This window comes from Apteryx mantelli, chromosome 14 (genome assembly GCF_036417845.1).
Source record: "Apteryx mantelli isolate bAptMan1 chromosome 14, bAptMan1.hap1, whole genome shotgun sequence".
NCBI classification, from domain to species: Eukaryota; Metazoa; Chordata; class Aves; order Apterygiformes; family Apterygidae; genus Apteryx; species Apteryx mantelli.
In genome coordinates, this window is record NC_089991.1 from 17,411,873 (window position 1) to 17,433,959 (window position 22,087).

Consider the following 22,087-nt stretch of genomic DNA (forward strand, 5'->3'; position numbering starts at 1 on the left):
GTATGTAAAACCAGAACTGACTATAACTCACGAAGAACAATCCTCTCTCTTCTCCCCAGAGAAAAAGATTCAAGCAGGGAGTTATGTCCCTATGGATGCTTCCAAAATACCTTGTGGAGTTCTGCTATCCCCAGGATGTCCTGCTATGTGGAGCTTATGTTTGATCAACATAAGCCTCACTTACAAAATTTATAAGAATCAAAACTGATAATTTTTCTCTCTACGGTTATGAAAGAAAAGTTTGTCAGTGTTTCTGGAATGGAACTTCCTCGTCTAGATTGGACACTTATGTTGCCACAACTACTTGTATCAGAAAATGCTAAGATACAATATTCCTCAAATATAGAACTAAAAGATGGCATTTTTCATTGCAAGGCAATGGACCGTGAGGTCAGATTCCCAGATTTTATGTCAGACTGTGTTCCAGGAGTCCTTGTTATACACTGATCTCATAAGTAATTTAAAACATTTGTTAACATGATGAACAATGGATTTTTGTTAAACAGATACCTGAAGATACAATTTTGTGTTAGTATTTTTTACGGAAGAATAATACATTTATAAATTTTTTTCTGTGATCTATTCTAGATCTCCTTCTGTTTCAGGAATGGAGAGGAAGACTTGCATAAGGCTTCTGGGGTTTGTTCCTCCCTTTTAAATTACCTGAATTTTAGTCTTTAATGAAGTTTTGTTCCAGTAGGATCTTAAATGACAGGAATGGTAAGTTGTTGTTTAAGAGATTGCGTTAATGTCAGGCTGTGCATGGAAGGCAAGGAGAAGAAGCTGGAAGTTGGTGCTTTGTTGAACAGGGTTCTGGCTGAGAGATAATTACCTATACAAGAATATATAGAGGTGGTAGCTACTTCAGTGTCTATTTTGAATGAATCTGTGGTGCATCAATGACATGGTATTGTTGGAGTGAAGGTGAAAAAAAAAATTAAAACAATGCAGTGGCTATTACCGTGTTTCTGTTTAATAACTACAATTCTATAATTAATAACTAATTACATGGAAGTTTTGGTGCCTCTGTGGATAGCCATGCCAGAGGTTTCAAGAATTTAGCACCCTCTCTGAAGAAATGGAATTAATCACTCACTTCAGCAATGTATTATATTAACTAGTGAGTGAAGGAAGTCAAAAGGCTAATAGATCCAGTGAGCAAAGCACTTGCTTTTCAGCTGTAGGTCAAGCAGCGGCTGCAGATCTCTGAGGAGCACTTATCCCGGAGACAACTCGGTTCCAGCCTGCTCGAGTGACTGACAGGGCCGAGGCTGTGACTGACAGCTGGGCTGTTTGGACCTAGTCAGAATAACTAATGATGCTTGAAACCGTATCAAAATATTTCACATCCTGTAATGAAAGCTCAGCGACTGAGGTATAATCTCTTAATATAACATTGGTTAATAGGAAACCCTTTTATTTCTAGCACAGTTTTCATTGTAAAGGTTTGTTTATTTCAGGGTCTAGTCTTTTGGGGGAATATCTGACTTTCTGCACATACATAATATTAATGGGATTGCATACAAATTGTGAGTGCTGCAGAAGACCAAAAAATGTGAGGGCTTTTAGTCATTGATACCTCATTTGCCTCTCAGTGATCTAGCACCAGTACACTGGAATAGAATTAATATTTACACATGACCACGTTTTCAGACATGTGCCTAGCTGTGTACCCTTAATTCCTGATGCAATTTGAGCTAAAGACTTTTAATCTACAAGGAAATGACAGTCCATAATTGACAATTGCAGAACTGGAGAATGACTGCATACAGTCAAGTAAGCTTAGATTTAGTTGTAGGCTTTTTCACTAGATTTGCATTTTGCCCAGTATCTGTTGCAATTCATGTATGCCTATTTCAATATAAATATATATTGCTTACTAGTGATTAGAGAAGCCTGTGCTGACTATTGAATTTTGAGATATGAATGATCACACACAGCTGAGGAGTGCTCACAAAAATGTATTTCTTAATTTATTCTGTTACTTTGTAATTCATAGTAGAGGAATGTGAGTCAGTGTGGTTTTGCAGGGCCAAAACTTGTTTGCAATTTGCAAACAATAAATAGCAGTGGAAAAAGTTCTTAACAATAAATATTTTGAGGGAAAAATAATTTCATAGCAATCTCACTCAGTCACTGATTTTGTGTGGAGAAGAAGAGACAGCACTGTTCTTTGTGGATGTACAGTTTACCAAGTTGTGGCTTCATCATCATCATAAATTTCTGAATCTCCCTATCGGCCCTTTGCTACAAAATCAAAAAAAAGCCCCAAAATCAAAAAGGCCCTTTACTACAAAATCCAGCTTGACTGGTTCATTATTTACATGGAATATGAAGTTAATTCTTTTAATTTTTAGTCTTTTTGCTATTTCATTGTTTCACTATATGTTTTTTCAAGATAACATCCTTTTCATTTTTATTGGCAAAACAAAACTATTTTTGAGCGCATAGTGAACACAAATGCTAACGTTTTATGTTAGGACTTACATTATATGTTAGCACTTACCTAAGTCCTAGCATTGCATGTATGATTGTATAAATTATATAAATGGTTCACTTCTAACACTAATAATAGCACTGCTATTGACAAATGAAAGAGAAGTTGAAGTGATCAATCTCGGTTATGTTATGTATGCTTATTTCATAGGGAGTTTTGACTGACAAAAGTCAGTAAAGATGTATAAATTTAATACATACACTATGGAGGGCAAATAAAATGCCAGAAGTTGAATCTCAATTTAGACAGATATTTACTGGATTAATTCTAAAAAAAACCCTCCACAAATACTACAAATACAGGTTGCGAATGTAACATTGCAGGGTAGCAACTTGACACGATTTTGTTTATAGATTTTGTTTATAGAGCTAGTGATGAGCAGTTTCACTGCAATGGCTCAAAGCTGGACTGCTGTGGAGTAGGAATGGTAGCTGATTACACATGCAGTAGTTCTTCTCGCTTTCAAATTGGTATCATTTACTAACAGCAATATCTAAATTAGCATTTCAGAGGTTTTTCAGGCTAGATGATTTTAACTGTTCCTTTCTGCCTGAAAGTCTTATCTGCTTCACAGCACAGACCTGTGAAGTATGCTAAATGACGATCCGTGGTCTGTACCTGATAAATATGCCCTCTAATGAGGGTCTTGGAAATGTGGGATTCCTCGGGTGGTAGCGGCCCCTGGCTGTCGCCTCGCTCCTCTTCTCTGGCCCCGCAGTGAGGCAGGTCTAGGAAGCGAGTCGCACAGTAGAAGGGTCTGTGCCGCAAATGCAGGAGATGCGGTTTTGCTAAAGGAAAACACAAGGCAGGAGCCGCTTGTGTAGATACCATGTTAGAATCAGCAACGTACTGGTACAAGCCGAAAGGGCTCACCCAGTAGTTTATTCATGAAGCTGTTTTAGTAATAGCTGTTCCTGAATAGGTAAGGATCTACCTGTCCCTTAATCTCCAAGGCTGCAAAGAGACCCTGTAAATACACAGATCCCTGCAACTACAGGGAGAAGTATTGAAATTCTGAATTTTAATATAAGACTATAAGAAAATCTGAATATAAAAAAACCTGTTTGAAACCATCTGAGTATTTAAAAAAAAAAAAAAAAAAAAAAAAGCTTTTTTGCTGTGAGAGTGATGGAGCATTGGAGCAGGTTGCCCAGAGAGGTTGTGGGGTTTCCATCCTGGGAGACATTCAAAACCTGACTGGACACGGTCCTGGGCAGCCTGCTGTAGATGACCCTGCTTGAGCAGGGGGGTTGGACTAGATGATCTCAAAGGTGCCATCCAACCTCAACCCTTCGGTGATTCGGTGAAATCCATGGGGTTCTCTGCGGCTCTAAGAGTCTTGCTTTGTTTGAAGAATCGAGGCCTGTGTTATGATGTCAGTGATAACTAGATAAAATATACATCTTGCCTTTGGTCTCCTTTAAAAGTTTTAGTTATTAGGGCCTGTTCAAGGATGTGGAATCAATTTTGGCATATGTCATAGTCGTTAAAGTAGGTATTAATATAAAATAATAAATTTGTGTAGTGTTCAACTTTTTTGTAGCTGTCTATCAGAAAGTTCTGAAGTGGATTTCTTTAAAGACTCCCTGTCTCCTGAGGAAAAGGGGATAAGGCAGTGTGTCCCTGGACAGGATCTATGACTCATTATGTCAATCAAACTCCACTTCAGAGGGGAATAAAGAGATTTGTATCTCAAAGCTGTGCATAACGACTTCTCGGCTTTTCATTTCATATTTATGAGCGGTTTACTTTGAAGTGTTTATCAGGCAATACGCAGAAACATGAGAGAGCATTGCCTGAAACCATGTTCAAGTGTCTAATCTGTTAAATGCTTGCTGAGCAGGCTAGTTCATCAGTGCATGCAATGCAAAAAAGTGAGAAAAAAATAAACTTTCTGATTTTTCTGAGGTTCTGAAGAGAATCTTTCTATTAACAATATAAAAAGGATTAATAATGCCAAGCATTTTGAAATAAATGTAACGTATGAAACTTACAAAAGTTGGCTATGTTCTGTGTTAAGTAGATAAACAGCTCTTTGCTTGAAAGGCAGCTAGACGTTACTTAAAACCAAAAGCATACAGTGCCACATCTGTTCTTAAGATGGGAGTATGCAGTGACCACAAGAGCCTCACTGGTGCTGTTGAAGGCTTGGGGCGTTCAGAAAAGGAGAATGGTGTCGGGTTCTTTCTGCCCTTCTGTGGAGGGCAGTTTACTGCAGCTCAGAGGAGAATAGCAGTGACATTAGTATGTAATGGAAATAAATCTTGTACAGTGTTACCCATTTGCTGTGTGGTGTGCCTGCAGTGGAACGCCGAAAAGGGAAGTACTGTTAAATAGGTCAATATTAAAAGGCTGAAATATTAGGTAACGTGGAAACAAAATAATGGTGTTTTTCTCATTTTCATATAGCTCCGCTGGGTGGGCCAGAGCAGGATACGTGCCTGACAATCACTGTTCCAGTTCCCTGTTTGCAAATTCTCTCCTCCAGCCTTCTGCAGTCAGGTGTTACTGCTCCCGGCTGGACGTGCCTGGTGTCTAGCCAGCCCTACGAGATGGACAGCATGTAGACTCCAATGCTAACAAAGGAGCTATAGATCCCGCTGCCAAAGGCACATGGGTAAATTATGGTATGTATGTGGTCCATGCACAGTATTTGTACCTAGGATTTACTTAGGTGAGCAGTTCCTGAGGATGTGCACTATCTGGTGTCCGTGTATTTTTAGATATTAGTAATCTTTTTTTCAGATTCAACAGCCATATGATTAGTTCAGTGTTTGATTTTTCATCAGGTCATTTTATGCAGATCAGTTCTTTCTTCTGTATCTTTCCCCTCTGTAGAGAATATGGTTGACTTTGAATGACTTGATTTCTAGGTCCCCCATTTTGGACTTCTTAAATTACTCCCAAATGACTTACGGGACCACAAGTTGATTAGCACTGTATGCTTCTGGCTATCTAGCTACAGACCTGTCCTTTGACTTTGCGTGTCAGAAATCTGTCGGAAACTTCTAGTTTGTTGTCTGGTTTGGTTTAAGGGTTCTTCCTTTTGACTTTCTCATTGAAGATGGGAATGGCTTTTCCCTTGATTATATACCTATGCACATTGTTCCCCAAATTCCCAATAAAGAAGCCTACCAGAAGGAAAAATAAGTGCTGTAAAACAGACCCTGCGGTCAGGTTCAGTGGCAAAGGAAAGTTGCAGAACTTAGATCAAGAATACATTGCCAACATAAATGCCTCTTCCCTGTTTTATAGTCATTAAAGAGATGACAAGAAAATAGAGCAACAAGGTGCCTTTGAGAAGCACAAATACGAAATTCAAGTATATGTGCTGTCAAGTTTTAATGTTTAGCTGAACCAGAACTACATTGGTCTGAAAGTGAAGGATAAATCTGTGAAGTATCCAGGGACCTTTCACAGTAGGTTAAGTCCCCTGAAGTTGCTGGCCAACTTAGCTCATGCACTTTACCACTCTAGTAATTAAAACAATTTTTTCAGAGAAGACTGTGACTAAAAGGCCACAGGCAAGAGATGTGCAACAGTACTTCACAGACATATCATTTCTGTCCGTATTCACGTAATGGAAAAAGGGACTGAGTGCAGAACTGGCAATATCTCTCCTCCAAAATCTGTAACCAGGTAGGAAGAGATTTTCACCATCCCTGGTCTTTAGAGCTGTTCTTACCTACTCCATAATCCCTTGCACAAGAAACCAGGTTTCAGGTTGAAAACTACCTGTGACACCTATATAGCCAAAAAAGAAATAACAGGACAAGCCTAAAATGGCTCTTTGCAAATGGCTGGTAGGTTAAAAAGTGAGAGCTAATGTGAGGATTAATGAATAATCCAATCTGAGCTCCCTCTGCTAAACCCAATGAATTCCGTAATTGGAGTCTGCAAAGTAAAAATATTAATGGCATCGTATGATATCTAGGTATACTTGACCTTTATCAGTGAGATGTGAATTTATCATTTCACCTGATCTGCAAGGCACTTGTGAAACAAGTAAAAGCACTTACAAAGTAAGATGAAGTGTGTGTTAAAAATAGTTAGATAAAACAACCTGCACAGTAACTGTCTTTCAAGCAAACCAGATTTTACTCTGGCTTTGTAGTATTTACTGTATTATCTGTTAATATTAGTGGCTTGCTAAGATTTTGTTTTTAGACTGAAGATACTGAATACAGAAATAAGCAAAGGTAAAATGGCTTTGATTACAGCTAGTTCTTAGGTACTCTTGAAAGCCTTAGTATTGTAGATTCTGGAAGTATCAGTATAGTATAGTAACAGTATAGTAGACATGAAAAAAAGTAGCAGTAACAGTGTCTTGTGTGTATGTTAAAATGTAAACCTAGTGGCCCAATATTAATATCTTGTGTTTATTAAATGGTTATTGAGATCACAGTTTGGGGGAAGTAAAAAAAAAAAAAAAAGAAAAAAAAAGAATGCAGCATGAATGTTGTGTTTTATCCGCATCAGATGCGGATTTATACCTTTGATTTGGTATATGTTATATCAGAAAGGCTGGGCCTGTTGCACCAATGAGGTGACAATCTCTGACAAATAACTCTCCTCTGGTGACCGTTCAGTCCCAAATAGGAAACTCCAGTGTTTCAGTGTGAGGGGAAGAGGAAGCAAAACAGTGTCTGTTCTGGTGTAACTTCAGCCACAAACAGAGAGATCAGTATCCTGAGCTGAGTTGCTGGGAAAGGAGATTTATAGCAGAAGCTTACTGATGTGAGGCAAGGGGAAAGTTGGAAAAACAGCCTGCATCAGTTATTGCAAGTGAGGTAATCGCATGTTCGTGTTAGTAGTACCGCTGGCTGATTTGGGGAGGAAGGCTGGAGAAGTCTTTAATATCTATGCACAAAAGCACTGACTCAATCTACTTGAGATCTGTGATACTTCTGTGATGCACAAATATTGCAAATACATCAAGGAGGGTTCTGCTGAGCTTCTCTGGCCTGTGATCTGCTTGTCATCAGAGTTCAAAGAAATTTCTAATCAAGGCAAAAGCACAGCTACATCATCTTTGGAGTCCTGATTTTCCTGACTCCTGAAGTTATTTTGCTCTAAACTTTCTTTTATGTATGTATATGTATATATAAAGGATCCTGTGTATACACATACATACATATTATATATATGTATACACACACATATTTATACACACACACACACACACACACACACACACACATATATATATAAACAAAATGTGATCTTGGAGTGCCTGAACATTCAGCTTTAACCTTTAGTCTTCTCTTTCTATAAAGCAGACTGTGGAGGAAAGTGGTGTCTCCTAAGGAACACCCTGCTAAGATACCATGATTGGAAGATGGTTAAATAGATCAGTTCCCTCATCTGCTTTGCTGATTTGCTTTGGTAAGCAGTGAATTAATGAATTACTGCTGATATTTAAACTATCATTAGGAGGAGTCAGCACTTCAGTGAGACAAACAGAAATCATTCTTCTGCTGAGGTTTTGTTTGTGCCCATAAGACTTGAAAATTTGATAGTTATTTCCCCTTATTTCACATTTTTTCATGTTTAAAAATGTCCCAAAATTGGGATTAGCCAGAAGACTGATCAGTGTGTTGCACTACTTCCCCTAAGCAGTAAAATAAATAAATAATGTATGAATTTTATGTTAAAAAAAGAAAAGTTTATCTGCAGAAACTTTCTGATCAATAAATGAGTAAAGCATTTTTTCCAATTGATGTTGAATGAATCAATTTGTTTATTTTGTCTTAAAATAGTCTTTTTTGTTTATTGTTTTTTAATAAAAGAAAGCAAAAACAAGTGCTTTTGCTGTGACTTAGTGGGGAAAATGAGCTTTTAAAAGCAGGGTCAATGTTTTCCCCACATGTGTAAGAAGATTTGACAAAATCATTTTTAATTGGGATGAACTTAGTATTGCCTCTTACAAGAATCACACACCAGATAAACTCATTGCTTAGAGTGTTTGCGTCTCCATTTTCTTATTGACCAAAATAAAGTCAATGCCAGAAGTCCTTAAAGATCTTGGACTAAGGTGAAGGTAAAAGGATAGCAGAAGGGAAAAGACTAGCCCTGTTGCTAAAATGGAGTTTTATAAAATCGGAGACAGAGTCCAAAACAGAAGAAAATTGGAAGAAATGTAATCTATGAGCTATCTATTGACACATAGGCCAATTCTTCACTTTTGTTCATTGAAAAGCAAGGGGAAAGATAATCCAAAATTAAACTTTAAAGTGCTGGAATTGAAATTCTAAAACACTGCAACAGAATGAAATTTAGGTCAAAAACCAGAGGAACAGATCACAGTAACAAAGTAATGCTGCGTTCCCGAGGTAGGAAGAGGGTTTTGGGGAACAGTGCACACCCGGTCAGTGCAGGAGCCCAAATACAACTGACTAAAAAGAAAATTTAGCCCTTGGGGTAATACAGTGAACAGCAAAGAGAGATGAAAAACAGCATGTTATATATGTGTGGAAAATGCTACTCTCAGGAAGAAAAAGAGAGTGCGTGGAAGGAAAATGTATTTCCTCCCTCCTTAATTCTGCGGGAAGCCTGGTAAGACCAGCGGGCCGCTGGTGCCTGTCTTGCGGCAGCTGCCGCCTGCGCCAGGAAGGCCAGGCTGTGCTCACCTTCGGTGCTCGTGGCGGTATAGTCAGCCTACAAATTATAGTCATTGGTAGATGAAAGAAATCCTGTATTAAGGATGTGTATTTCGTCTGTAGCAAAGTTCAGGACCAATAATACTCTGAATTGGTGCCAAATGCTCCATTTATAATGCCACAACTGACTGGCTGTGGAAATAACTAATTATTTTACTAGGATTAAAAATGAAAAGCTGAAAGCAATTTATAATTCAATCAAATAAATAAAGACATTTCTTGATCTCTTCATAAAATGAATGGAATAAAAGAAATGTGGTTGTGTCTGTTTTGTGGTAGGTATACTGTCTCAAAGCACTTAATCTCTTTTCAGTGGTGTCTGATTAGAATACATATATCTTTTTCTTCAAGATTGTAGTGCTCAAATGATTTGAATTACATTATCCTTAAAGTTTAACATAAAGTTTATATAGATTTGTTGAGGAAGGTTTTTTTTAAACTCATCTGGTGGTATTAAACTCATACTGAATAGGTTTGGCATTTCCGGAAAGCTCTTGTTTCCATTTTAGATGGATTTCTTCTATCGCTGCTGAAAGTCATTCCTGTTGGTCCCCAGTTGTGCTCCTAGCAGGGTTAGAAATGCAGAGTTGGAGGCTGGCATCTCTGGCCCTTCTGAAACCTGTCACGAGCAACATCATTCAGACTGTAAACACCGCGGTTCTGAGCTGAATAATGGTTTGAAGTTCTTATATTCTACTGTGCAGGACACATTTTACATTGCCATTATTTCTAGTTGACATGATGTTTACAATGAAGAAGCTCCTTCTGACTAAACAGCTGACAGCTGCTAGTGCTGAGAAATCTTTATATGTGCCTGGGGACCTTCATAAAATATAGAGTATCCACGTTCCAAACTTGTGAAGCAAGGTATGAAAGAAAACAATTAAGGTTTCATCTGTGATGACAGCTGATTCAGTTTTTTCCATAGTTCCCAATTAAACAGTTATGAAGGCATGAAAGCTTTACTACCTGTGACTTCTACTGTTTGTTGAAAACCCAGTGTATTTATCAAGTCAAGAACAGTGGTGTATTTCTTTAGTGCATTTTAAATCTTGATTTAACAAATAAAAATAGGAAAAGGCTTTTCATTAATCCATCAAATTATCACCAGCTAATTTATCTCCAGTTTCCTACAGATTTTCATAGAGAAAGATGTTTCTTAACTTAAATTGAACTCAGATTCATGTATCAATGATGATTACTAATTGCAAAGTGATTTTATCCACAAGTACAAGTATATTTTGGACAACCGAAATTTTTCCTGGAGACCAAGGAGAACTCACTAGCCTTTTCTTACATACCTAAAATGCTTTTACAACAGGAGACAGGCATCTTCATGAGCTAGGCAGGAATGCAAATGACTAATACCATTTTTAGAGATGAAAACAAAGCTTTTAGATTCTGTTGGTACCACGGTCTAATCATTGTACTTTTTGTACAACATGAGCCTAATTGTGCATTGCAAATATGTACAGATAGGAAATGAAGATACTGAATACTGTCTGCTTTCAATTGGGATAGCACTTCATTCTCTCCTAATTATATATATTTTTTAAATTGAGTCATCTTGGAAATTGGAGTTTGTTGGAGAGCTATGGTTGATACCCAACTGCCCTTCATAGGAAAAAGCTATGAAAGTGTGACAGGAGATATTATCAGGTGCTGCTGAGCAGGTTGTTTAACATGAAAAAGCAATATGAAAATAATTCTTCCTATATTCTTGTATGATTGCTATCACCTTTATGTCAACAAATTGCACTATATTCGTTATTAACTTGGTGCTTCTGTCATGGATTTGATCTAGAAATTCATGATCTCCAGTAAGGAAACTGACATAAAATTATTCCATACATTTAGTCACTTTTGGACTGGGAATAGAAAAGGTGCTCTCTGAATCCTCTTCATAAGACCCCATCTGAAAAGAAAAGAAAAAACAACCCCTCCAAAACAAAACTCTGTTATTTTGAGGGTGTTTAGGGTAGAGCTGGGAAGTGTTATAGAAAATTACTGGAAACTTAAGAACATTATTACTTGCCAAGAAGTTTTATGTTCTATTCTTTCTTTGCTACTTATACAAGTACTAGCACCTGAATTTTAGTCATTGACAACCACATATTCCTATTGGAGTGTATCACAGTACATAGGCTGTGAATTGATACAGATTTTATCCCAACACAGGCACTGTTCATCATTATGGAGACAAGTAGATCATTGACAGTTGTCTTAGTGCAGTGGGATTGACTTAACTTTGCAGATGAAAAGGACAGAATTTGTGCTATTTTTCCCCCAGTCATAGTTTTTGTGGGTTGCTTTCAGTCTTTCTTTTTAGGATGAGGAAGTTAGTTCTGCTAGTCCCCCATGCTGTACAATAGCCCAGTTGTTAACTTTCTACTTCTGTGAATGTATTTTGACATGAGTAATGTGGCACGACTAATTTCAGAATGCCAAAATGTCTATTATCACATCTGCAGAAGCATTTCCAGTCCTGTTCAGACAGAAAAAAGTATTGTTGTGCTTTTAAATATGAACCATTTCTCTTGTTTTCTTGTCACTTTTACAAAAAGTGCAGAAAATCAGAATAGAATTGTGTTAGATTACTGGTCATACTCATAGTCTCTCTAGACCCTAGGCAGTCCTAAAAAGAGCAGATTTTTTCCCCTTCTGCTGGAGGTTGCCCAGGAAGCCCTCACTGCAGTGTGACATACTTATGCAAATACAGGTACGCATTGAACATGTTTAGTGCACAAAACCCAGTGGATTTCTGATTTGTTCTTGGCCACAAACAGCCGTTGCTGACTAAATGATAGATGGTGCATTTTGTTAGAGATAAGCAGATACATAGAGAGCAGACTAAGAAAGGAAGATCTTATTTGCATGGTAATGTGTCATGTATCGTTGAGTGTGCCTAGCATTTCTTATGGTAAGTTCTCAGAACTTTGATAGATTGAACTACTTAGGCTGAAATTTTCCATGGATTTTGTCCACTTAGGGCTAATTTGTTTGGAGAGTAGATGGGGGACAGCTGACTGGTTCTGAGAGCAATGTTGGAGAAAATATCTTGTTTTGCCTACAGTGACAAAGGTTGGGTGAGCATTTTGTTGATTAAACTAATGCGTGAAGTCTGCCCAGCCCGAATGCAGAAGGGCAAAGGAGTGGAGGAGAGCAGAGTGCTTACAGAATTACATACTTTCTTGCCTCCTTTAAGTTTCGGGATGGACAGTTCTCTAGGAAAAACACATTCCTTTGTACTAAATTAAGCTGTTCTCCTTTTAGTGTTGCTCAGTTTTTGCAAAAGTTTAAAAGATTACAAGAAATGAAAGACTGCTTAAGAAAGTCAGATGTTACCCTGAATAATTGCTTTTTAACCTGGCCGTGCTGAGTAAATATTAATCCTGCTTGCCATTTAGCTCCTTCCCCCTGTCCTCCCCAATCCTATTTTGTTCTTAGTAAATATTGGCATTTGAGGAGAAAAAGATAAATGTATGCCCTAAAACAGTGTATGAGTATGAGAAAAAAAGTTCATCAGCATAAGGTGATGTAAGAAATAAAAATTTTAGGTGGTACAAGTTCTGCCCATAGTATTGGGCTCTCTGGAAAGAGGTTGCTCTATTCTCCCTTTCCTTACCTTAAAAGCTATAAAATGGGGATAAAACAACCTCACCTCATGAGGATGTGAAGATAAATTAACTAGTGTTTGAGATGTTCTCAGAGGCTACCTTCAGCATACCCATGGAAAATTGTATGAAGTAATTAATAATATTGTGTTCTCTGTAGGTTTTTGATGCTCTGTGGTATATAAAGCCTGGTATAGGAAAACTGAATGAGAAGGGTGAAAAGAAATGAGAGTAACTCAGCTGTCACTGAACAAGGTGGGGGGGGGTTGTTAGTTTTGTTTTAGGGTTTTTTTGTTTTTTTGTTTTTTTTGAAAAAGCAGTATGTGACCAAAGAACTGAAGATTGTATAGTAGTGTGAGCTTGAGTGCGATCTCATTAGATGCATTGGATGCCTGGTTTTATAACCTCTTATATTTTTGTAAGTGTAGATGTAGCTACTGTATTAGTACTGTCAACAGACTTTCTGTCAGAAAGAGAAACATCTGTATCGCGGTATTAGGCTTGGTGATCTCTGAGTCAGAAAGAAGCAAGGCAGAAAGGGGATTATAAAATAGAAAATTAAAGGATTTTGTTGTCATTAATGAGAAAAGCTAGAAAATGTATTTCAAATTCAAAACAATGTGTCGGTATCTTGTCTGTCTGTCTGCATATCAATTTGCGTGTGGCTGCTTGTAGTCAGTTTTCTCCAGAAAGTGCTTAGGCTGACAGATGATATTTTCACTTTTAAGAAAGCTATTATGTTTCTGCTGAATTGAAAAAATTGTTGCTGGAAACTAGTGTATTATTAATCCTGACAAAATTTCACAGTGTGCGTGTATATTCTAAGCTGTAGCAAGTATGACGATAGTAGGAGGGTGTGCGCATGTGCACACCACTTGGGTGACAGCGCTTCAGAGATGGGCCTCAAGATCCCTGTGGTATCCTCATACGTTTTCAGTCAGTATCTGTAAAGCACTTCCTGATCTATTTGTCACAAATATTCTCTACAAAAATAGTGTTTATTATCATTAAGCAGTTAAACTTCATATTGGATTATTTTAAAATGTTTAGCTTTCCTGACTAGCACTATCTGGAATTTAATAACCTTTGAGGAGCATAAGTCATCTGCAGATCTTTATTTTGCAGTGAACATGCATGCATACATGTAGGAAGCCATGCTACTGTCAACTCTCCCACTATAGTTTTTTATATCTAGAACAAGGTATAGCTTTTTAATTGTTGTTATTGTGTACTTTCCAAAGGAACAATTCTCTGGTGTTTTCAGTGAGTTTTACCAGTTGGGAGTTGTCCCGCAGCAGCTGTACATCTTACATTACCCACTACCCCACACTGATTAAAGGAATACTATTAGGGGAAAATGGATAGAGAATTAGGAAAATAGTTCAAGCAAATGTTTTATTATTACTTACTTTATTAGTAATAATCCTATTATTATAATATAATGACAGTATAATTATTAATTATATTCTCTTTTATTTATTATATAAACTCCATGAAAGATATGAATGTGAGAGAACCCAAGTCCTGAAACCGGCTTTAGGTTGCTCCAGTTCCTGGGTAGAATGACCAATATCACCTCTTATCTGGCCTCCTGAATCATGGAGGATTTCCTCTACCTTGAGGCATCATAATCAAAGAGGAGCTTATCTTTTCCTTGTGATATTTTTTTTCCCTGAATTTGTGTTTCCGTCAGAAATGGAGTATTGCACTCACTATGATATCCATGATGTTGAGAGAGAATTTTCCAGGCATGTTTCATGCAAATATTAAATTTTCCACAAAGGTATTAATTGTGTTTCGGTAGTTAAAAATCCTGTATGTTGCACAGCAAAGGTACCTTTGATTCATGTATATTTAAGCCACCAGAAAGATGCAGTATGGTAATGTATCTAATGTATCAATGCAAATATATATACATATATATATATATATATAGCATTTATAAAAGAAAGGGCTTATATTAAAATATTTTACTTTATAATCATGGCTTAAGTAAAACAATAAAAAAAATCAAAAATGCAGGAAGACAGTATTATATCGCTGAACTTTGTTTTGGAGTCTGTCTGGAAGATCTGATAGTGGTACTATCAGGTACTGGTACTATCTAAACTCTGGTACTCATGCCATCAGAAATCATTATAGCTATGAACACAGCAAAAATCTGCAAAAAGACCGAATGTTTTATATGAATGTGAAAAAATAGCTTGACTTCTTGTAATGGATTATAGTAGCAAGATTGTAAGTGGCATATATCCTTTTGATTTTAGACTTAGTCCAGTTTCTAACTGCTGACTTAGTGTTCAAGGCAAACTTATCATATCTGTGCATTACTGGTTTCAGATATCTTCCTCCGAGGCATCTTGTAGTGATCACAGCTGGATTAGATTAATCTTTAGAAGGGCAATTCCTATAATTTGTTATAGACCAAATGAGACCTGTGCCTAAAGGTTAGGTGCAAATGGCCTTTGCTTATATGGTAATGCTTTCTAGTTGTAGCTGAGGTAATAAGTAGAATTGTACGTTATTGAATTAATCACACTTTTAGTGAGTATTTATATACTTAATAAGTTATGTGGTAAATTGCTGTAAAAGGAAATGAGCTTAAAAGATATACTAGTAACATGTAAATTAAATTCAAAATAAAGCTGTTTTTCTACTCTACTGGGAAACTATTTGTAGCATGTAGATTATGGGCATAATGATCAAGTATATTACATTATATTAAGCTTCTTATAAACTAGTATACTACCAGTCTATTTTTGCATGAGAGGTTACCTATACCTTAAAGGAGCATATGATATTAACTGTTTTTCTTTAATGAAAATAGTCACAATTGAAGGTATCTTGCAGCTTAATAACTTGTAAAATGCTCTAGCAATTTCTGCAGGCAGGGATGAAGGGAGTTGGGGAGGGGGAAGCTAGTAAGCTTTGCTGCATATGAAAAAACAAACAACCTTATGACTGTCCTTTTTTTTTTTTGTGGTGTGTTCTTCAAGAGAAAGAGGTTTCTTTATCTTCCCCTATGAAGGGGATGATGTTGTTTATCTCTTTTCACTTAGTGTCACCAGCAATGTGCTAGATGCTACAAGAATCTGAAAGAAAACGCCCTTAAGCTGTGAACGTGCAAGCGTGCTCCTGCTTTGCAAGTGAAGTTTCACTACTGTGCAGTTGCTCTTCCAGCTCCGTGCATACCCTAGAGGCAGAATATGCTGTATAACACCAAAGGACCGGGCTGTCTGCTTGGCTGCTAGCGCTGGCAGCACATTTTATTCAGCTCGTGGGCCAGATTTCCCTCTGTGGACATGCAGCAGGGTAAATCGAGTTCCCAGCGACAGGTAACACTACCCTCCTCCCATGGGTTTTCTTCTGCAAGGTCTTGATTTGCTTCATCTCCTAATCTCTTAAGGAGCCATAAGGAGGGTACTTCTCGAAAGAGACACTAAATCTTAACGGCAGGCTGGGCTCGCCCCAGCGGATGGGGCCGGTTTCTGGTGGTGGAGATGGAGAATCTGGAGACGGAGCGAGTTGGCACTGCTCCCGGTGTCCCGTGAGCGGACGTGAAATGAGTTAGATGTCCTCATTGCTCGTGTGAAGGTGCTTTATTTGCAGAGTAACAGCAGGATTTTTCCAGTCGTGAATCTTTGTGTGAATGAGATCTGTGCATGTAGTACGATTTTTCTCCTCTGTCTGAATTTACAAAGGCGATCCAATGCCGTTAATACCTTGATGCACGATTGTGGCTGAGTAAGTGAGAGTGTTATATTAGTGAAAGTGGTTTATATATTATTCAAGAGATATGGACAGTTTCATTTGAAGGAGATGAGGCCTGTAGGTTGCTTGATCCAGACGAAGAAAAGCTCTAGAGAACATTAACTGTAGTGTTTTTTATTTCCTTTTCATCCAATTTTAAGAAAGGATAGCGATTCAGTAAAATGAAGGGCATTGAAGATACGAGGAAGTGTACATACCTATGTATAAATGTGAAAAATACCTGCTTATTCATGAGGGCGGGGGGGTGTATTTATATATGTATGTATGATGTAAAAACACCTGTTAAATGTGCTTTTTATGTGGCTATGCTGAGGCAATATAGTACACTTAAAAAAAGAAACCTGCTTAGATATGGGTAAAAATATATTCAGTGAGGTCTTAGACAAACACTGTAAGATAAATGGATTCATATTCAAGAATATTTACTAGTTGGAAAGCGAAGAAGGGAAGCTTTTGCCCTATGGCAAGTTACTGTGTTGTGTATGTGATCTTCCAGAACACCTGCTCTCAATTTTTTGCGCAGGCAAACGTTGAAAATAAGTAACTGAATTAATAACAATTAAGTTGAATTTAGAGTCTACCTAACCAGAACATGTTTTTGCTAGAGAGGGAAATCTCCAGGATATTGTCTGTGTCTACCCGGAGTATGTGGCACATGTTCTGTTGTGAAACTTCAAGGAGGTTTCTGTGAGACGGCACAGATGATCGTCTTCTAGCGGCTCAGTAGCCTGATGCCATTACAGTTCTTCTCGAGTTGACCCGATCCAGTTCTCAAATTTTTTAAAATTTGGTCAGTTTTCAAACCTTTCCCCGCTTATTTCTGGGATCTGTTTGCATTTTGCCGCATTCCCAGACAATACGACTCAAATGGATGAATAAGTGAGTTGTGTGTCTGCTGCACCTTTTCCTTCAACTTTCCAGGCTTTTACCATTTTTCTCAGACAAATGAGTGAGAATTTCTGTGAAGGTGACTTTTTGCATCAGATGTTATGGTCAGATTTTAACGTCAATATGGAACGCTAATTAGAGTGAAATCATCTGGGCATTTAATGGCTGTTAAATTCTACAGAATATCATTAAAATATTTTATTGTGTATGCAAGACAGCTTAATTAAGTTAATATGTTCATAATTGGTTTATATTTGTAGACATTTATGTTACCATCAAATGAGAAAACTTTGAAAACTTCACTGTTGTGATAACCTCAGTCATTTTACATCTCTCTAATTTCAACATGCACTTGACCTGTGTTGGTCAGAAACTGCCAGGCTAGTAGACTTCAGTTCATACTGCTTTTTATTTATATATTAACTTAAACACACACACACACACACACACACACACACACTTCAATTCATACTACTTTTTATTTATATATTTACTTACACACACACTCTGTCTCTCTCTTGGTCAGTTTTGCATGGCGTGATTTTTTTTTTCTTGGATCTAATGTTAATTTGCTAATAGGACTAAGAAAATTCTAAACAACCTAGCTACTTTTAACTGTATTTCATTGAAATTGCATATGATTAAAGCTTACATTTTCTCTTAAAAGTAACTTTTTTTCACCTAAATGTCCCGAGTGTCAGGTTTCTTTATTTAAAAAAAAAAAAAAAAAGAGTGCTGTAGCCTGAGATGCACTCGAGATTCTCGTTTTTAGGACTGCTCAGCTCATGGTGAAACACACACGAGCAATCATTGGAAGGCAGGTTAAGACACATCCCTCGCTGGAAGCGCTTGGGTTAATCAAGCTGCGAGGGAAAAGCGGTGACTTTTTTTACTGTTAGCCTTTAGGGGCGCCCGTGGCTGGGCGGGGCTACAGCCGGCTGCAGGCCGCCTCAGCCGGCCCCGCCCAGCCGCGGGCGCCCGCTGACCGACGCGGGGCTACAGCCGGCTGCGGGCTGCCTCAGCCGGCCCCGCCCAGCCGCGGGCGCCCGCTGACCGACGCGGGGCTACAGCCGGCTGCAGGCCGCCTCAGCCGGCCCCGCCCAGCCGCGGGCGCCCGCTGACCGACGCGGGGCTACAGCCGGCTGCGGGCTGCCTCAGCCGGCCCCGCCCAGCCGCGGGCGCCCGCTGACCGACGCGGGGCTACAGCCGGCTGCAGGCCGCCTCAGCCGGCCCCGCCCAGCCGCGGGTGCCTGCTGACCGACGCGGGGCTACAGCCGGCTGCGGGCCGCCTCAGCCGGCCCCGCCCAGCCGCGGGCGCCCGCTGACCGACGCGGGGCTACAGCCGGCTGCGGGCCGCCTCAGCCGGCCCCGCCCAGCCGCGGGCGCCCGCTGACCGACGCGGGGCTACAGCCGGCTGCGGGCCGCCTCAGCCGGCCCCGCCCAGCCGCGGGCGCCCGCTGACCGACGCGGGGCTACAGCTGGCTGCGGGCTGCCTCAGCCGGCCCCGCCCAGCCGCGGGCGCCTGCTGACCGACGCGGGGCTACAGCCGGCTGCGGGCCGCCTCAGCCGGCCCCGCCCAGCCGCAGGCGCCTGCTGACCGACGCGCGCCCAGCTGCCTGAGGGCAGGGCGCACCGGGGCGAAGCGGGGCCTTAATTTTACCTTATATCGATCTGCACGTACCCACCTCACCCTAAAATGCTTCAACAGCTAGGTGATATTATGAGATTGCGGCAGGCTGATACAGAGAGATGAGCTAGATGTATTTAATGCTGTCTGATGGGTCTTGGCTAGTCTGTGACCAAGCTGGAAGACTTTAAAGAAATTCCAGTTAGTTAAAACTATTTATTAATAGGCATTTAAGTATAGTTTTACTTAATATATGAACTGCCGCTATATATCTTCGTTTTCATAAACATATATGGGAAAAGACAAAAATATAAACTGCTTCAGGACAAAACAGAACCGCAAAAACACAGGGCACAGATTCAGTTTCACTGTGAGTTAAGGAAATGCATTAAAAAATTGGCAGCCGTTCTGCCAGTGACTTCAGTCTGTCTTTATTCTTCATTTCTAGTCCAGTGGAACGAAGCTAAATCCACTCTGCTTTTCAAAACTTAGCCATAGAGACAAATGAATATTTCCATATACTTTTTTGAAGTCATGTTCGTTACTGCATGTTGAAAATGTTTAAGTAGGCATTAAGCACAGGTCTGTCCTTTCTGAGTGCCCGAGGGGACTCCGTGTGCTCTAAGAAATGTTTGCAACTTTGCCCACTGAGTCACGTTATGAACTGCTAAAGGTCATGTGTTTTGACACAGATCCTGAAATTTTTGCCTTTAAGCCCAGTGACCTCCTGACTGTGGCGTTGTCGTACACTTTGTTCTCAAATATGGTGAATGAGGGCAGAAAGCAATTACAGTGATTGTGAGGTCTATCTCGATTGCTGTAGCAGATATTAAAAAAAAAATTGCCAAATGTAGTGTGCAAAACTGGTGACAAGGTTTCATGTTACATCATTGGTAGGTTTGCGGTCTTCCAAGTGATTCTTGTCTCTGTAAACTTGTTTTTCGCAACTAAGTGGTTGCTTTATGTTAAGTGATAAATGATATGAAAACCAGAATTAAAAAATCTACCTCTCTGGAAGGCTCATGTTCATTTCTTCATTAAAAAAAAAAAAGCTGCTCTTCAAGTAATCAGATATTCAAAAAGCCAAAGCCAAGGCTCTGGTCCTACAAATGCACTGTTAGGTATTTAATATAAAGCAAGTCATGTCTTTAGGACTTCTGAGCTTTATATTAATCACATACCTAAATAATGAATCATTTGGGGCCAAAATAGTTGGAAAAAATTAACCTAAAATTTAGAGACATTTTCTACCTTTTGTCTTGTGTTTTTCTTCCATTTTAACTATATTCATCTGTGCACCAGAGGGGTGTCTGTGTAATTTCTTGTGAAGGCTTGGCATGCAGCATAGTTAAGAGAAATTAAAAAGCTCCGTTATTTTCAAACTTAAAATCAATCCCCTACCATTTAACTGACTATATTTAATTTTGTTTCTTTGTTTGTTTTTTAACTGTCCTCCCAGGAACGAACTTCACCCTTGCCGAACTAGGCATTTGCGAGCCCTCTCCCCACCGAAGCGGCTACTGCTCGGACATAGGAATACTTCGCCAGGGCTATTCCCTGAGCACCGGCTCCGATGCCGATTCGGACACGGAGGGCGGGATGTCCCCTGAGCATGCCATACGGCTGTGGGGGAGAGGGATGAAATCCAGGCGCAGCTCCGGCCTCTCCAGTCGGGAAAACTCAGCCCTCACCCTTACTGACTCCGACAATGAAAATAAGTCTGATGAGGAAAATGGTAGGCCTCTTTTTTCAATATATTCTTAATGCATGTGCGTAAGAATATATGATCATACTTAAAATATGTGAATCCTCTTTTAAAGGAGAATTTTTCACTTTTCTTTCTCTTTTTGACTAAAACTGCTTTTTATTTATTTTTTTTCCCCACCAATGTCAGGAAACTCTAATACATGTATATTGCATAATATAGATTGCTTTATCTTACAATTTACTTTCCAGGCAATAATCTTTTACATAAGTCTGTGCTTATAGTAGATTACATTAAAATGAATGATGACAAGCATGAACAGCTTCATAGAAAAAATAGTTTCTCATATGCAATTTTTATACACAGCGTAAAGTAGTATTAACAGTTTTCAATATGCTAGTAACTATAACAGTGGGGTTAATTTGTAACATTTAGATTGAGTTTTTATGCGTTTTTTAAGAGTTTTCAAAGTTCTATAAAAATATAACGTTAGTATTTGCCTACTGGTAAGTATGGGGTCTTTTAGAAAGCAAACCTATACATCATACTAGGGCAAAATAAGACAGATATTTACTTTGGTTTAGTATAGTTTATTGATTATTAAGTTCATAAAAAGATGCTGTACATAATGCAAAAATCACTTATAACAGAACACCTATACATCAGTTAATTCTGGAAATAGTATAATACTGGGGTATGTTCTCTGCCCACATCTTTTTAAATTAAACTAATGAGAACAGATGGCTAAAACATATTTGCTGTAATTTGTCCAGTAGGGTGATCAAGGTGGGAACTCAGCTTACTTCAAATATGAACTAAACAAGTGACCTGTTCCAATATTTGCTGTTTTGAAAAGTGGAGAGGAATCTCGCTGACACTATATCGTCAGTGGATAACGTTCAGGCAGCTGATACCAGCCAGTGTAACCAGCTCCCTGCTACTCTGGTGACAAAATTGGATTCGTTGTTTGTTAGTATGCTCGAGACCTTCAGGTGCCTCTCAGAAGAGAATTTTTTCAAGTTTTAGGCTCCTCCTCGCACTCGCAAACAGTTGTCTCGCTTTCAGCAAAGCCGGTGTGTCAGGCACTTGGAACACAAGCAAATGGTTGTTAAGGCAAACAATGGAAAACCGAATTATGCTTTCTGTTTTGATAGAAAAAGGGTCAGAAATTTGCAATTGATTTTGTTTGCAACAGCATCCTTTTTTGTGTTTTAAATTGAAGCTTCAAGTAATATCTCCCCTCCATAGGCATAGCAGGATACATTTCTTCATCAAAGCCAAAGAGGAAATGTATATTCAGTAGTAATGGTGGATATGAGGTAGCAA

General features: G+C 39.0%; 1 protein-coding gene across 1 annotated transcript in view; it reads left to right on the top strand.

Annotated features, from left to right (window-relative positions):
• The window catches only part of TENM2 (teneurin transmembrane protein 2), a 544,540-nt gene that overhangs the window by 25,502 nt on the left and 496,951 nt on the right, over positions 1-22,087 (top strand). Inside the window, exon 2 of the mRNA XM_067304576.1 lies at positions 20,516-20,791. Within this exon, the coding sequence (XP_067160677.1) occupies positions 20,516-20,791 (276 nt within the window). The remainder of the gene's footprint in view (positions 1-20,515; positions 20,792-22,087) is intronic.